Here is an 18,487-nt window from a genome sequence, read left to right on the forward strand (position 1 = left end):
GAACAGTGCAGGACAAACTTCTTGTTGTCAGACTTTAGAACATACTACCAGAGTGAACACAAGATTTAGAACACTGCTCAAGTGCAATTTGAACATCAAGACTTATTTGACAAAACAGCCTATAATTTCCAGGCTACTGAGGTCCATGATCCTGCCACTATCCCCCTGCCTACAACAAAAAGATTACATTTTATATTTTTCTTTTTTTCAGCAATACTTCATTTGCACTAAAGGGGAAAAATAGTCTTAGAAATAAGTCAGAGTAATACAGTACAGAAGAGACCCTTTGGCCCATTGAGCCTGCACTGACCTATCTACACTGATCCCACTGTCCAGCACCTGGCCCACAGCCTTAGAGGTTATGACATTTCAAATGCTCATTCACATACTTTTTAAAGGTTGTGAGGGTTCCTGCCACTACCAGGCAATGCAAACCAGATTCCCTCCACCTTCTGGGTGAAAACCGTTTTTCCTCAAATCCTCTCTAAACATCCTTCCCTTCAACTTAAAATTATGCCCCTTATTATTGACCCTTCAACTAGGGAAGCAACTGTTTTCTATTTACCCTGTCCATACTCCTCAATCTTATACACTTCAATCATGTCCTCTCTCGGCCTTCTGTGCCCTAAAGAAAACAACTTGAGCTTATCCAGCCTCTCTTTCATTACTATATCAGAATTAAAAATCTTCAGTTTTTGATAAGACCACTCAAACACTGGTTGTACAAATGTGTCCTCATTCACCATGAGATGTTTAAAAACAAAATTGAAATTTGAACACTTTTTCTGAAGCATTCACAAATTCTCAAAGTAAAGAGCATTAAAAAATCCCAAATCAAAGGAAAAAAAATCCTTGAGGCATAAAAGATGGAAAAAAAAAGTACTTTTATCAGTAGTCAATGTTCTGTTGGTCATTACTGGAAAATACACTCTGGCTCCAGCCATTTCTCAACTGTTAATTACCATCCACCAATATAGAACAGGAGATTCAAGAAAATTAAGTATAAACTGTTAAAATTAATAGCTTGACTCTGTAGCATGTTAATTTGAAACATTTGTATCCAGTAATAAAATAAGGCCTGGGTAACACTCAATACCTTAGTATACCATTCTCGTATCCTATAAAGTCAACACAAACCTGACCAAGCAGAATATTTCTCCAAATAATTGTGTGTTTATCAGGATTTGGTTGACAGATGCCCAGCTAACATAACCAAATAATGTTGAGACCAAGATATGAGAGGAGACAGATGCAAAAGAATAATGAACTGCATCACAAATTATTTCATGATGTGGAGGTGCCGGTGTTTGACTGGGGTGGACAAGGTCAGAAATCACACAACACTGGGTTATAGTGCAACAGGTTTATTTGAAAACACAAGCTTTCGGAATCTTACTTCTTCCTCAGGTGTTAGTGAGAGAGGTAGTATCAGAAACAGAATTTATAAGTAAAAGATCAAAGGGTCACACCACTGATGACGATGTATTAAGCAAACCTAAGATGCTGTTAAATCTTTATTCAGTTAAAAGGCTTTAATTGATTAATATGTATATGTAAATCCCCGAATTCCCTTCAAGTCACTGTCCTGAAAGAACTAAACATTTATCAGTGTAAAGAAGAGGTGACATTTTAGGTCAGACAATGCATGTTAGGTGTAAGGCCTTGTTTAGAATCTGTTTGTGTTTTGCTTTGGAGTCAGACTGGTTTTATTTCTAAAGTAGGAATCCACATTGACAGACTGTCTATAAATTGTGTGCTTTTTGAACAAAATAAATGCACCTGCAAATACAAATTCACCCCATGGATTTGTGTGTGTGTTGAGGGGGGGAGGGAACAGAGAGAGAGAAAGTTTATATGTGTGGGGGAGAGAGAGAGACAGAGAACGTGTGTATGTGTGTGCACGTGCGCTGAGAGAGTATATGTATGAGACGATCTGTATGAGAGAGGATCTGTGTGAGCGTGTTGGAGAGAGAGAGTGAGTCTGTGTGTGTGAGAGTGGAAAGTGTGGTGGGGTCACCTGTCGTACAACATGAACCTAAGATCCCAGTTGAGGCCATTCTCATGGGTACCAAACTTGGCTATCAGCCTCTGCTCGGCGACTCTGCATTGTTGCGTATCCCAAAGTCCGCCTTAGAGGACATTTACCTGAAGATCCGAGGTCGAATGTCTTTGACCGCTGAAGTGTTCCCCAACTGGGAGGGTACATCCCTGTCTGGCGATTGTTGCGCGATGTCCATTCATCCGTTGTTGTAGCGTCTGCATAGTGTCATCATTATAACATGCCTTGGGGCATCCTTGCCTGCAGCATATGAGATAGACAACGTGGGCCAAGTCACATGAGTATCTGCTGTGCACATGGTGGGTGATATTCCCACATGTGATGGTTGTGTCCATGGCGAATGTCTGACATGTCTTGCAGAGGTTACCATGACGGGGTTGTATAGTGTTGTGGTCAATGTTGACCTGGAGGCTGGGTAGTTTGCTGTGAACAATGGTCTGTTTAAGGTTTGATGGTTGTTTGAAGGCGAGAAGTGGAGGCATGGGGAAGATCTTGGCAAGGTGCTCACCATCATCGATAATGTGTTGAAGGCTGTGAAGAACATGGTGTAGTTTGTTTCTCCACTCCCAGGAAGTACTCAACGACAAAGAGTACCCTATTGGATGCATCCCGTGTCTGTCTTCTGAGGAGGTCATTATAGTTTTTTGCTGTGGCATGTCAGAACTGGCAAATGCTGAGTTGAGCATCGTATTCTGTTCCTATGATGGTGTCCTTGAACACCTGCAGGTTTCCATCTTGTTCCTCCTCATCCAAACAGATCTTTTGTAAGCGTAGGGCTTGTCCTTGGGAATGGCTGTTTTAAAATGTTTAGGGTGGAAGCTAGAGAAATTCAGCATTGTGAAGTTATCTGTGGGCTTGCGGGAGGGTGAGGTACTTAGGTGTCTGTCCTAGATGGAGATACGTGTGTCTAAGAATGAGATTCATTCTAAAGAGTAGTCCATGATGGTAATTCTGATGGGGGGATGAAACTTGTGGATATCGCTACATAGTTGTTTCAGGGATTCCTCGCCATGAGTCCAAAGGAAGAAAATGTCGTTAATGTATCTGGTGTATAGCATTGGTCAGAGGTCTGTGCAACAAAGAAGTCTTGTTCGAACCTGTGCATGAAAACGTTGGCATATTGGGGAGCAAATCTGTTCCATGTGTCTGGATGAAGAACTGGTTGTGGAAGGTGAAGACATTGTGGTCAAGGATGAAGCACATACACACACGCACAGACTTGTGAATCTATGAGGGTGAATTTATCGACAGTCAGTTCATGTGGCATTTTATAAATTCCTACTTTAGAAATAAAACCAGTCTGACTCCAAACCAAAACACAAACAGATTCTAAACAAGGCCTTTCACCTAACATGCATTGTCTGACCTAAAATGTCACCTCTTCTTTACACTGATAAAACATTTAGTTCTTTCAGGACAGTGACTTGAAGGGAATTCGGGGATTTACATATACATATTAATCAATTAAAGCCTTCTAACTAATTAAAGATTTAACAGCATCTTAGGTTTGTTTAGTACATCCTCATCAGTGGTGTGACCCTTTGATCTTTTACTTATAAATTCTGTGTCTGATACTACCTCTCTCTCTAACACCAGAAGGAGTAAGACTCCGAAAGAGATAGGAAGAACTGCAGATGCTGGAGTCAGACATAACATATTGTGGAGCTGGAGGAACACAGCAGGCCAGGCAGTATCAGAGGAGCAGGAAAGTTGATGTTTTGGGTCGGGACCCTTTTTCAGAAACGGTCCCGACCCGAAATGTCAACTTTCCTGCTCCTCTGACGGTGTCTGGCTTGCTGTTTCCTCCAGCTCCATACTGTGTTATCTATGTAAGACTCCAAAAGCTTGTGTTTTCAAGTAAACCTGTTGGATTATAACCTGGTGTTGTGTGATTTCTGACAAATTATTTCAGCTAAACCAGAATAATGCTTTTTTAAAAAATTCCACGTTTAATATGAGGTGGAACTATTTTTTGAAAAGCATTTCTATACAGACAGGTCTATTGGTTAAGGTACAATGGTCCACTGAATAGCTGCACTGCTAATTAAACAAAACAAGAATACCTAATTTCTGTTGACTCATAGGAAAGGCAAGTTTTTTAGCTTAACTATTGACTTAAAAGTACATCTGAGATAGCTGTGATTAAAAGTGGTCATGTGAACCTTAATGGGCTGAATCGCCTGCTTCCAACTGTAGGGATTCTATGTACCAGTATTTTGACTCTTGCTCCACGTGAGTACTGGATGAGAACTGCAAACTACAACATTCTTTCCACAAGTAAGGAAGACTAGATTGTTTAGGAGTGTGGAATTAACAAATAGTTTTCCCAAGTTATTTTTAACTGGCAGAATAAACTTTGCCCATCATCTGTGAAGGAGTTGGTTTAAGCTCAAAGCACTGGCTGATGTAACACTTGGAAACTCCAATATACAAGTTACCCTGGTGTTAGAATTTAGGACTGTGGCCAAGATCCTCTTCTGCACAATTATCACAAGTCCACTTTGTGGACAGACAAATATGCAGAGGCCAATCACCTCTATTGAAATTTAGGAAAAGAATAAGTTATTTAAGGAACATGACCATCCCACAACATCACCAATGCCTTTCCCCTTGATATTCTTCTGAATCTATTGATCTGAATACTTGGAGATGAACCAAGGAAAAGAATTAATGAACATTTCAAAAAGGAAAAGTCTCACCTTTTATACAAAAAAATTAAATGTTTCTTAATGTAAAAAACAACAGTGTTTGTGATTATTTTGTTTAAGAGTATGCTTTTATACATCTGAATACCATAGTGAAAAATGCTTTGAAATTAAGTGGTTAATGATCATCTTGACAATCACATCAGCCATTTCATTATCTTTTACACAAGTTTACTTTTCTAGAACTTTCATTAGATCCCATGAGTTCAGCATAATCTAGACAACAAAGATACAACTACACTCATCCACCATTCAACAGCTGACTAGGATTCTGAGCTATACTGGCAACTATTATCTATACTTCAATGATCAAGGACCACAAGATACGAACTGAAGATTTTATAAAATTTCGAAAGCTGTTTATACAATTTTGTTATTGAAATTATTTGACTTTTTTTTTGAACGATAGTTGCTAACGCACATAGACATTTTTAACTGAAAGCTTTTGGGTTAACACTGTAGTTAACACGGGATTTCAATTTAGGATATGCCAAAACAAAAACACCAATCTTACTGAAGGACTTTTTAAAAAAAGTGATTAAGCACCCTGTTCATAATTCCCACATTGGGCAAGGAAAATGAATTTTATTCTGATAGCAATGACAGTCCCTGAAGCAGTGCTGCATATAAAGCAGTAATGCCACCTTTAAACAAAAAAAAATCTGGTTCTCGAAACACAGTCATGTGGCTCATAAGTGATGGGTGATTACTAGAGATGAGTAATGCTGGAAGCAAGGCAAGCCATTAGTAACTGTCTGCAGCAAATAAAAAATCAGTTTCAAGAAGTTACTAAATGTAACGGATTTGAAATTCAAGAATCCTGCTTCACAGCCATTATGTATGTGGGTGCTATCCCAAACAGCAGGGACTAATCCAACTTAAATAGTTAAGAGTTGGTGGCCTGTTTCTGGAGTGGCTCCCTCTTCAAAGAACGATTATAATATCACAGCAATGCCCTATCACTCCAACTGTGAAAGCTGGAGGGCCACATCAGGCTAAAAATTGAATTTTAAAAAAGCCAGGCTACATTAAAAAAAAAATTCAATTCTGGGATCAATTTGTTTTTCATACATTACGAGACTAAGTGAGAAACCAATGTTCATGCTTAATATGCATAGCTTTGGGTTGCAGACTTGCTCACTGAGCTGGTGTGATGGACTGCAGACTTCTCAACACCCTGCTAGGTAGCATCATCAGTGCACCTCCGGTGAAATGTAGCAGGATGATGAAACATCTGCAATTAAACACATCAGCTTGGCGAGCAAGTCTGCAACCTCATCCACGACCAGAGCTACAAATCTTTCCAAAAAAACTTTATGCATAGCTTCAGTTAAGTCTACATACACAAATGGAACAGGACTCCTTCAGTATCCCAGAAAAGATAGCAAACATGTCCCAAAGCTACCTGCAGATATGGTGGATGGGGATTTTGGTGGAAAACATCCCATGTGCCTGCTATGAAACCCACCTGCTTCACAGGGTCTCTAAACTGCTGGATAAAATACCGAGTGGAAACGAAGTGTTCCATCTTAGCAGCAAGTGACTTTGTGAGGAGGACATTGTTTAAACTTGCAGCTACAAAGGAGGCCAATGCTCAGGACTCTACCCAATGATTAGGAATTAAGGGATCTCTATAATCATACCCATAATAGTTCAATGTCCTTTCATGTGTACTTTTGGATCACATCTGCGTGTCAAGCAAAAATAAATGAACAAAAGACATTGGAAAGTGTTTCTCTTCTATTAGCCACAAATACTTTATGAAAACTGATCAGAAAAACTAAATGTGTGCAGAAATGCACAAGGTCTATCAGAATATACAGATGTGAGCCACACGAGAACGTTGTGTCAGATTGCTCAGCTTCACTCTCTCCCCACGCCCTACATGAGAAAAGGCAACTGGATGGAAAATTAACATGACTGACTATTGCTCAGATAGAATGGGATAAAATACCAATTTACAGACAATTTTGATCTATAAAAAGAATTACATCTCAACATGCGCAATCAGGGAAAAAATGATTACAGACACTGCACTGATTAACTTACATTATTGATTGGATTAACAGACAAGTCTTTGATTTGGTAAAGCATTATCACGATAATAAACTAAGGAAGGCATCTCTGTATCCTTAAACCCTGTGAACTGCCAATGCTTTGAATATTAAAAAAAAACATAATCCCAGGACACCCTCACTACAGGCACAAAACATTCTGCCAGGCTTTTATACTCAATGCATCTTCCTATATGTATAAACTTTGCCATTCCAATTCAGGTAAGACCATATTCCTGGGAAAGGTGTAGCACTAACTGCTCTATAGTTAGCTGTCTCCAAGATTTGTGCTCAAATTATAAGCCACCTCCTAGAGGAAAAAAATGAAAAGAAACACAATTGTTGTGCAAATTTTTTTCTTTCAATTTATGTGACTTCTCAGCACACTGTGATTAGATTTCAACAGACTTAAGAAACTTTGCATAATTTTACAGTAAGAAGACTCTCTTCCTCTGAGAAAAAAGTCAGAAAAAGCGGCAAGCAGTGAGGGGGAAAAATAAAGAAAAGCACAACGGTGTGATGAGGCTGCCCGCAAAATCTCCAACTGCAGAATATGGGAGAGCTCTTCCCTCCCATTTTTTGCTGGATGTCTTGTCATTTTCTCATCACCCTCTCACTGTCATTTGTCATCACTTCTTAATTAAAGGGTCAATTCCATTTGATACGTTGTCTACGCATTGTTGGATTTACTCAGTTCCTGTCTGATTGCTGTGGAAAAAGGAGAAATGCTTTAGTATGACCTTATCCATTTCAGCCCAAAACTGGACTTACACATGCATTTATATATTGTTTGAATTTCACCTGAGTAAGATTATCCTTCTTGAAGTTATTTACCTGCTGCATCTTTGACATTGTACTATGCTAAATATTAAAGGTGCTATATAAATGTATGTAGTTGTTCTAGTTTCATAGGCAGTTTAGCAAAGAAAGCACTCACTGAGCTGAAACAGTTGGTGTTTAGACACTTTCTATCAATTCAAAAGGCAAGCCCCCTTAGATCTTACCATTTAAAGCTTGTAAAACTGAAAATATGCAAACTAACAAATGTCTCTCTCATGCAAATAATGTAGTGCTTATAGTACTAACGTTACAAACCACAAGCAGAGAGTTGTACCATTAAAATGTAAAGTATAAAATTGAGTTCAATTTATCTAGTAATTTGTAGATTACCATGTTACTATGCCAATGATCGGTGTGGTTGTCATACACACAAGACACCAAGAGAGATCAAAACCTTGCTTGATAACATTGGATCTGAGAGACTGATAACGTCATGAGAGGGGAATGGTTTGAGTGTTTATTAGCAACACGACAGGGAAGTGTTCTGATATCAGCTTGTGAAGGGTGTTCTTAGTGTTTGATAACTGCATGAGGTGCGGGCAGTCAGTAAATGTTGGTTGAGTTAGTTTATAAATTACATCGTGTCTGTACTCACCATTGATAAGCTCTTCTTTTAGTTTCTGAAGCTCTTTCCTCATTTCTTCCAAGAGATCCTATTTTTACAAACAAATTCCAACGAAGAAAATTAAAAAGCAAGTGAAAATAAAAGCATAAAATTTGCATACAAGAGCTCCATCCAAGGTGGTACTGTCTTCAACAATCCTATTACAGCAAAATTGATCTTGATGGGAAACAATTTGAGAAGCCAACTCAATGAGTGCTCTGGAGTCAGATCGTAAACTGAACACAGATCACAACAAAATCTATAAGGGATATCATTAAACAGAAGTGTGAAATATTGGTCGGGATAAATATAATGACGGAGAAAGTATAAAGGCAGTGATCATGAATGAAGGTACATAAATCAACAGGTCTAGATGAAATATTTCTCTGAATTTTGAGACAATCAAGAGAATTGATTGTGTAGGCTCTACTATTTTACAACTTTTTCCAGCTACAGTGTAATAGCACAGCACTCTTAACATTGTAACCTTGTTTAAAAAGGGAGATAGGTTGAATTGTGACAGGCCAGTCGTTCTAACCTCCACTGTGGAAATATTCTGAGGGAACAACATAAATGATGAGTTAGAAAGGCACAGGTCAAGTATGTACAGTTGGCATTCATTTGTTGAAGGAAGGTAGTAGCATAGAAACATAGAAAATAGGAGGAGTAGCCATTTGGCCCTTCAAGCCTGCTCTGCCGTTCAATCTGATCTTGGTTGATCATCCCACTCTGTACTCTGTTCCTGCTTTCTCCACATAACCTTTGATGCTGTTAGCCCTAAGGGCTATACCCTTTTGAAAACATTCAATGTCTTAGAACTCAACTGCTTTCTGTGGCAGAGAATTCCACAAGCTTATCCTCTCTGGGTGAAAACATTTCTCCTAATCTCAGTCCTAAAAGGTTTACCCTGTATCCTTAGACTGTGACCTCTGATTCTGGACTCCCTGTCATTGAGAACATCCTTCCTGTGTTTATCTTCTCTAGTCCTGTTGGAATTTTATAGGTTTCTATGAGATCCCCCTCATTCTTCTGAATACTAAAGAATACAGTCCTAATTGAACCAGTCTCCGCTCATATGTCAGCCCTATCATCCCAGGAATCAGACTGGTAAACCTTGGTTGCACTCCCTCCATAGCCACAACATCCTCCCTCAGGTAAGGAGAGCAAATCTGCACACAATACTTCAGGTGTGGTCTCACCAAGATCCTTACAATTGCAGCAAGACATTCCTCCTCCTGTACTCGAATTGTCTCGCTATGAAGGCCAAAATACTATTTGCTTTCTTCACTGCCTGCTGCACCTGCATATTTACTTTTATCGACAGTGTAGCTTTACTTTATGCCTTCCTAATCAACCTGTTCAGAAATGTTATTACTCACCTCTGGAGCAGCTGGGACTTGCACCCAGGCCTCCTGGCTCACTGATTGGCATACAAGGAGAACCAGGTCTGGCAAATTAAGTAAATTGTGGCAACTGAAATTCAATTTTGAGAAGGGAGATAATGTACTTGTGGAGGATTAACAACACAAAGACATAGACAACAAATGACAAGATGCTGAGAAGTGCACAGGAAGCAGAAGGACTTCAGAGTGCATTTCACAGATCTTTATAGTGAGATATGTGGCTAACAATGCGTACAGGATACTTGCCTTTACTGAGGCATAGAGTAGAAGAGCAGGAAAGTTATGCTGGAACAATATAAAAACTAGTCAGGGTACTGCTGGAGTACAGTACAGTTCTGTCACTAAAAACAGGAATTATGTGAATGCATTAGAGTGGGTATATAGGAGATTCAAGAGGATGTTGGTAGGAATGGAAAATTCTAGCCATGAGAAAAGATTGATTAGGAGGGCAAAATGCTGGAATCTATTACTAAGGAGTTTAAAGCAGGCATTTGGAAAATCTTCATGCAATCAGGCAACAACTGGTGTCCAAGGACACCAAGGTCTGGTTGCACATTCCCATTTCCCGATCTATCGCCATTCAGAAAATAATCTGCCTTCCCGTTTTTGTTACCAAAGTGGATAATCTCACATTTACCCACATTACACTGCATCAGACATGCACCTGCTACTCATTCAACCTGTCCAAACCTGACCGAAACATCTCTGCATTCTCCTCATGCATCACCATCCCACCCAGATTTATTTCCTCATCTAAATCATGAGCATATATTGTGAATAACTGGGGTTGAAGCACTGATCCCTGTGGTATGCCACTAGTTACTGCCTAGAGTAAGATGAAAGCTGAGTGAGTATACTATTGGAAATTCAGTGCTAAGGGGGGCAGAAGTGCTTTAACTCAGGTTTACTGCAAGAAGTAAACTCTCCAGAGCGAGAGGTGAGTGGGAAAGGATAAAAGGTATGGATTGAGGGACTGACCTGCAGTGAGACCTGAGGCGGAGTGACATTATAGACCACAGTGTGATGCAAATGCAGGGAAAGAGGCTGTTTAGTGAGTAGAACTGATGAAGATTTATAGTCTTCAATGTAAAAGTAAGGTCTTCAGTTTGTGTTTAAGTCCCAGGGGAGGCAATGGCCTAGTGGTATTATTGCTGGACTGTTAATCCAGAGACCCAGATAATGTTCTGGGACCTGGGTTTGAATCCTGCCACAGCAGAAGGTGGGATTTGAATTCAATACATATCTGGAATTAAGAGTCCAGTGATGACCATGTTGATTGTTGGAAAAACCCATCTGTTTCACTAATGTCCTTTAGGGAAGGAAACTGCCATCCTTCTCTGGTCTGGCCTACACGTGACTCCAGATCCACAGCAATGTGGTTGACTCTGAACTGCCCTCTGGGCAATTACGGATGGGCAATAAATTCTGCCTAGCCAGCAAAGTCCTCATCCCATTCATGATTTTAAAAAAAGTCTCCAGTGATTTTCTTCTATCTTTTCTTAAAAGTAGCTGCTTAAGTGTGAGATTGACAGTGCTTTTTTTTTTCTTTTTATAAATATGAAATATCACAAGAGTGTGAAAGAATCTCAAGTAATTAATTTGCAACTTAAATCAAATTTGACAATGATGGCAGAACGGGTGATGTGTTGTAATTGCAACATATGGAAGCTGCCGGACACCAGTGTGATCCAAAGGGAACATCTCTGTGGTGTTTGCAGCTCAAGGAAGTTTGGATCTAAGTTGAGGAGCTGGAGTCTGAGCTGCTGACATTGCACCACATCAGGGAAGGGAAATGTCACCTAGACACTTTGTTCCAGATTAGGTCATTCAAAATTAGTCTGTGATCACAGACAAGAGAGCACGAATGCAGGTGAGGCAGGTATGAGGACCAAGGGGTTGAAATTGAGGACAGGGACAATGAGCAAAATAACAAGAGCACCTTGATGCATTCAAGTGAGGGGAGGAAATAGGATGTAGTAGTGTTAGAGGACAGTATAATAAGGAGAATAGATACTGTTCTCTGCAGGCATGGGTGGGAGTTATAGCTGTTATGCCTGCCCAGTGCCAGGGTTAAGAACATCTCCTTGGGGTTGGAGAGGAACTTGGAGACAGAGGGATCCAATAGTCAACATCGGTAGGACTAGAAAGGAGGATTTCCTAAAACAATCTATCAAGGTAAAAAACTCCATAGAAAACTGTGACCATAATATTTAGCATTTATTTTGAGAGGGAGAAACTTGGGTCAGAAACAACTACGCTAAGCTTAAACAAGGGAAGTTACAAGGAAATAAGGGCAGAGCTAGATGGTGTGAGCTGGGGAAAGGGTTTAACAGAAAAGCCTAATGATGAACAATGGCAGACATTTGATTGTTCACAGCTCAAAGCAAAGATATCTCTCGGTGAGGAAGAGGGATTTTAGGAAAGGGATAAGAAAAGCATGGTTAACCAGGGAAGTTAAGGATAACATCAATTTGAAAGAATAAAGATACAACGTGGCAAAGCTTAGTGGGAAATTAGAGGATTAGGAAAGTTTTAAAATCCGACAAAAGATGACCAAAGAAATTACAAAGAGGGGAAGATAAACTGAGAATAAACTTGCAAATGATAACAAGGCAGACAGCAAGAGCTTTGTTGAAAAAAACAAAAAGGAAAAGAGAAGCCAAATTGAACACAGGCACCTAAGAAACTGAGACTGAGAAAATAATAATGAGGAACCAGAAAATGTTACAAGGTTGAATAAATTACACTGCATCAGTCTGCACAGTGTAAGACAGTAATAGTTTGCCAAAATAATCAAGGGGACAACAGGAGGTGAGGAAATAAATACAGTAACTATCACTAGAGAAAAAGGTGCTTGGGAAACTAACATGCTAAAGAACAATGAGACCCCTGGACCTAACGGGATGAATCCGAGGATGTTAAGGGAAGTAGCTACGGAGACAGTGGGTGTACTGATAGCAATCTTCCAAAAATCCTTAGATTTTGGAAATGTTCCAGAGGTTTAAAAACTGCTAATGTAGACATACCTTTATTTAAAAAGGGAAGGAGACAAAAACAGATAACTATTGGCCTGTTAGCTTAATTTCTGTTACTGAGAAATGCTAGAATCCATTTTAAAGGATTAACAGCGGAGCATTTAGAAATACATTATATGGTCCAGCAGCATCAGCATAGCTTCATGAAGGGGAAATCATGCCTGAAAAACTTATTAGAATTCATTGAGAAAGTAATAAGCAGGATAGATAAAGGGGACACAGTGGATGTAATATGTTTGGATTTTCAGAAGGCACACATTAGACTACTTAATAAGATAAGAGTCCATGGTATTGTAAGTAGTATATTAGCATGGATAGTGGATTGGCTAACTAATAGAAGACAAAGGGTTGGGATAAGGGGACATTTTCAGGATGAAAACCTATAATTAGTGGAATGCCACAGGGATCGTTGCTGGGGCCACAATTATTTACAAATTATATTAATGATTTGATGACCTAAATGAATGTACTGTTCTCAAGTCTGTGGATGACATAAAAATAGGTGAGAAGCAAGTGGTGAAGATGACACAAAGAGTCTGCAGAGGGATCTAGACAGGTTATGTGAGTGGGCAAAAACTTGGCAGATAGAACATAATGTGGGGAAATGTGAGGTTATGCACTTTGACAGGAAGAATAGAAGAGCTGAGTATTATTTAAGTTAAGAAAGACTGCAGAAAGCTACAGCACAGAGGAATTTGGGAGTCCTTGTTCATGAATCACAAAAAGTTTGCAGCCAAGTTCAGGAGTATTTGGGAAGGCAAATGGAATTTTGGTCTTTATTTTGAAGGCAATGGCGTATAAAAGCAGGAAGTTTTGCTACTACTACACAATCCACTGGTCAGTCCACAGCTGCAATACTGTGAACAGTTTTGGGCTCCACATCCAAGGAAGGATATAACTGGCATTGGGGGCAGTCCACAGAGTTTAACTAGACTGATCCCAGGTATGAAGGGACTGTCGTATGAGAAGCTGAGTAGGTTGGGCCTGTATTCATTAGAGTTTAGAGGAATAACAGGCAACATTATGGAACATATAAGATTCAAAGGAATCTTGACAGGGGTAGATGCAGAAAGGTTGTTTCTTCTTGTGAGAGATTCTAGGACCAGAGGACACACTCTCAGACAGCAAAGAATCCAAGGCATTCTTTAACGGGAGTTAGCAATGTTGGGTGGTTAGCTATATTTAATGCTGAGATATATTTTTAATCATTAAGGGATTCAACGTTAAAAGACAGAAAAGTGGAGTTCAGGATTATCAGATCAACTATGATCTCACCAAATAGTGAAGCAGACTCTATGGGTTAAATGGCCTTTTATTGCTCCCATGTCTTGTCAGAAAAGAAAAAATAAGAGTCATGGCTTAGGGCTGGCAGTGGTGTATGGTAATGTCACCACACTCATAATTGAGAACTGCAGGCTAATGTTCTGGGACATGGATTCAAATGAAAATCTAAGATAAAAAGCTAGTCTAACAAGACCATAAAAAGTCATCAAAGGGTCTGTTCTCCCTGGAGTGAAGAAGGCTATCAGGAGATATGATTGAGGTTTCCAAAACCATGAGTGGCTAAACAGAGTAGATAGCATAAGGCTGTTTCCAACTGTGAAGGAAAAAAGGATGAGAGGGCATTGATTTAAAGTGCGAGTGAAGTGTGAGGGGAAAATATTGGGTACGGCATGGGCTAACACGGGTTAAATCCACATCAATTTATTTCAGAAAGATTAATAAAATCTTAAGTTAGGTCGAGCAAGTACATTAGAAAGAAGTAGAGAATTTAATTAACTTATTAAATAAGACTCATATTTGATTTATTTATTTTTATTTGAGAATAAGAATTATTACTGATGTGGTAGAGACAGACAATCTTGCAAAAGTGCAATGTGGCTAAACTAGCAGTAAACTTTGACTCTTTCTGAAGCTGGGACGTTGCACACAGAGTGAAGTACCAACAGACAAAACTAGGGGGATCTCAAAGCTGTGAGAATAAGCACGGGCTCTAGGAAGGAAATAGGGTGACACCTGGAAAGATAGGTAAAAGGCATCCCTACTAGTTTGGAATGTGTGGGAAACAAGGTGTTTATCCAAAACAGATAATTTCAGAATTTGAACAATGTACTCTCTACCTGACTTACAATGTATAAACATCTCAAATTTCTTGTTGAGGGCAGAGGTCTACTTTGGAGTTTCTCCAGGTGGTGACCTACCAACATGTTGGTAAAATAATCAATTGTTATCCTGGACCTGAGTATCCTAAAATGACATCATAAAATAATCTAACTTCAACAATTGGCGTCAGGAACACGATACTCTTATTGGATCTTCAGAACGGCTCCGCAAAAGGGTGAGTATATTTTAATTATCACCCATAGTCAGGGCAGTAAGACTATGAATGGTCTGGTTAAGTATTGAACAAATCTGAAAGAATCAGAAATATTCAGGACAGAAGGGGCCAAGGGAAAACCACACAGGCTAGGCCAAATCTGCACTGGGGCCAAGGGAATGAGAGAAGGGAAATTCATGCTGGACAAACCACGCCAGAGATAGGTCAAAGCCCCACTGGAGGGTGATGTGAGAAACATTTTTTCAGACAGCGAATTGTCAGGGTTGGCACTGCCTGGAAATGTGGTGGAAGCAGGTTCAAATTGAGGCATTTAAGAGAGTACTGGATGTTTATTTTTGATTAGTAATGGTGTGCTGGGATATGGTGAAAAGGGAGAAGGGTAGCACTAGATAATAGACCCAGTGTAGGCACGATGGGCCAAATAGTCTCCTTCTGCATCGCAATAATTCTGTGAATCTGTATTCCAGCTGTGGTCTGACTAGTGCCTGGTATGGATTTAGCAAGGCTTCCCTACTTTCATATTTCACTTCCTTTGAAATAAATGTCAACATTCCACATTTAAAGGCATCTGGATGGGTACATGAATAGGAAGAGTTAGAAGGATATGGGCCAAATGCTGGCAAATGGGACTAGATCAGTTTAGGATATCTGGTCGGCATGGACGAGTTGGACCAAAGGGTCTGTTTCTGTGTTGTATAACTCTATGTGCATTCCATATTACCTGATGAACTTATGAACTTGTATACTAGCATCTGAGCACAATTCATGCATGAGGACCCCCAAATCTCTCAGTGCCGCAGCTTTCTGCAATCTTTCTCCATTTAAAGAATGTTCAGCTCCTATATTCTTCCGGCTGAAGTGCATAACCTCGCATTTTCCAACATTATATTCTATCTATCACATGACCTGACTACATCCCTCTGTGGAGGCTTTACAACGTCCTCACTATCTCACCTATTCTTTCACCTACAAACTTGGCTATAGTAGATTCCCTTCTATCATCTAAGTCATTGAAATACATTTTAATAATTATGGTTCCAGCATTGATCCCTGTGACACTCCACTATTTACAGGTTGCCGTCCTGAAAATGCCCCATTTTTCCCAATTCTCTGTCTTCAATTAGTTAACCAAACCTTTATCCATGCTCATATACTACCCCAGTGCCATGGATTCTTATATTATTAAGGAGCCTTATGTGCAGTATTTTATCGAATGCGTTTTGGAAATCTAAATACATTATAGCTACAGCTTCTCGTTTATTTATCCTGCTTGATGTTTCCTCAAAGAATTATAATAAATTCATCAGGCATCATTTCCCCTTCATGATGCCATTGCTCTTAATGTCTTATAACATGAAAATTGATACAAAAGTATTTTCAACTCCTCTGTTTCTTCCTGGTTCCCCATTATTATTTCCCCAGCCTCATTTGATATTATTTTGGCCACTGTCTTCCTTTTAATATATTTAAAGGAGTTCTCACTGTTTGTTTTTATATTATTTACTACTTTATCCTCAAAGATGCTTTACTTCCTCTTCATCACTTTTTTGATATGGGGTGGAATGAGATCATCATGAATATATTGAATGGCAGAGCAGAGTCGAGGGGCTGTACTGTCTACTCCTGCTCCTTGTTCCGATGTCTTATATATTATTCCAGACTACCATAGGAGACAACGGAGGAAATCACCAGGGCTGTGATCCAATTTTTAAAGCCACCGGTCACTGATAAGGTGCCAGAGGACTGGATTACAACAAATGCAGTTCCATTTTTCAAGAAGGTAGAGGTAAACCAGGGAATTACAGACTAGTGAGTCTCACATCAGTGGCAGTGAACTGCTGGATAAAATGCTGAAAGAAAGAATTAATCTCCACTTCGAGAGGCGAGGTTTGATCAGGATAGTCACATGACTTTGTGAGTGGAGGTAATGCCTGACTGAAAATTTTGAGGAAGTGACCAGGTATATAGATGAAATAACAAGGTATAGAGCTGGATGAACACAGCAGGCCAAGCAGCATCAGAGGAGCAGGAAGGCTGACGTTTCGGGCCTAGACCCTTCTTCAGAAATGGGGGACGGGAACGGAGTTCTGAAATAAATAGGGAGAGAGGGGGAGGCGGATAGAAGATGGATAGAGGAGAAGATAGGTGGAGAGGAGACAGACAGGTCAAAGAGGCGGGGATGGAACCAGTAAAGGTGGGGAGTTAGGGAGGAGATAGGTCAGTCCAGGGAGGACGGACAGGTCAAGGGGGCAGGATGAGGTTAGTAGGTAGGAGATGGGGGTGGGGCTTCAGGTGGGAGGAGGGGATAGGTGGGAGGAACGACAGGTTAGGGAGACAGGGACGAGCTGGGCTGGTTTTGGGATGCGGTAGGGGGAGGGGCGATTTTGAAGCTTGTGAAGTCCACATTGATACCATTGGGCTGCAGGGTTCCCAAGCGGAATATGAGTAGCTGTTCCTGCAACCTTCGGGTGGCATCATTGTGGCACTGCAGGAGGGCCAGGATGGACATGTCGTCTGAGGAATGGGAGGGAGAGTTGAAATGGTTCGCCCTCCCTGGGCTGACCTATCTCCTCCCTAACTCCCCACCTACACTCACCTTTACAGGCTCCATCCCAGCCTCTTTGACCTGTCTGTCTCCTCTCCACCTATCTTCTCCTCTGTCCATCTTCTATCTGCCTCCCCCTCTCTCCCTATTTATTTCAGAACTCCCTTCCCCTCCCCCATTTCTGAAGAAGGGTCTAGGCCCGAAACTTCAGCCTTCCTGCTCCTCTGATGCTGTTTGGCCTGCTGTGTTCATCCAGCTCTACACCTTGTTATCTCAGATTCTCCAGCATTTGCAGTTCCTGCTATCCCAGGTATATAGATGAGAGTAGTACAGTTTTTGTGGTTTATATGGATTTCAGCCTTTCTCTAGGTCCCACATAGGATAAAGGTGGCAAAAGCGTATAGGATCCAGGGTAACTTGGCAAGTTGGACCCAAAAGTGTACGAGACAGAGGGTGATAGTAGAAGGCTGTTTGTGTGACTGGAGACTGTTGTCCTGTGGTGGAACTCAGCGATCAGTCCTGGTTCTTTTATTGTTTGTGATATATATAAATGATACTACTCATCTGGACCTGGTCACCATAATATAAAAAGAATGTGATTGTACCGGAGGAGTGCGAAGGAGATTCACAAAAATACAGCATGGGATGGAGCCTTTAAAGTCTGAAGGGAGGCTGGGTAAGCTCGGGTTGTTTTATTTGAAGCAGAAAATGTTGAGAGGGCCCCTCAATGAAGTGTATAAGATTATGAGGGGCTTGGATAGGGTGGATATAAAAACACCTGTTCCACTTAGATGAAGGGTCAACAACAAGGGGGTATAATTTTAAAGTGAAAGGCTGGACATTTAGAGGGGATTTGAGGAAAAATCCAGAAGCTGGCAGGCAAACTAGAATGCACTGCCTCAGA

General features: G+C 40.3%; 1 protein-coding gene across 2 annotated transcripts in view; it reads right to left on the minus strand.

The window, feature by feature from the left end:
* Positions 1–3,900: 3,900 nt before the first annotated feature.
* Positions 3,901–18,487, minus strand: part of enah (ENAH actin regulator) — a 281,703-nt gene continuing 267,116 nt past the window's right edge. For both annotated transcript variants that reach the window (XM_048597460.1, XM_048597461.1), the window contains 2 exons: positions 8,254–8,311; positions 3,901–7,526 (listed from right to left, as the gene is read on the minus strand). In XM_048597460.1, the coding sequence (XP_048453417.1) occupies positions 7,489–7,526; positions 8,254–8,311 (96 nt within the window). In that variant the 3' untranslated portion in view covers positions 3,901–7,488. The remainder of the gene's footprint in view (positions 7,527–8,253; positions 8,312–18,487) is intronic.

Source organism: Rhincodon typus, chromosome 5 (assembly GCF_021869965.1).
Source record: "Rhincodon typus isolate 14 chromosome 5, sRhiTyp1.1, whole genome shotgun sequence".
NCBI classification, from domain to species: domain Eukaryota; kingdom Metazoa; phylum Chordata; class Chondrichthyes; order Orectolobiformes; family Rhincodontidae; genus Rhincodon; species Rhincodon typus.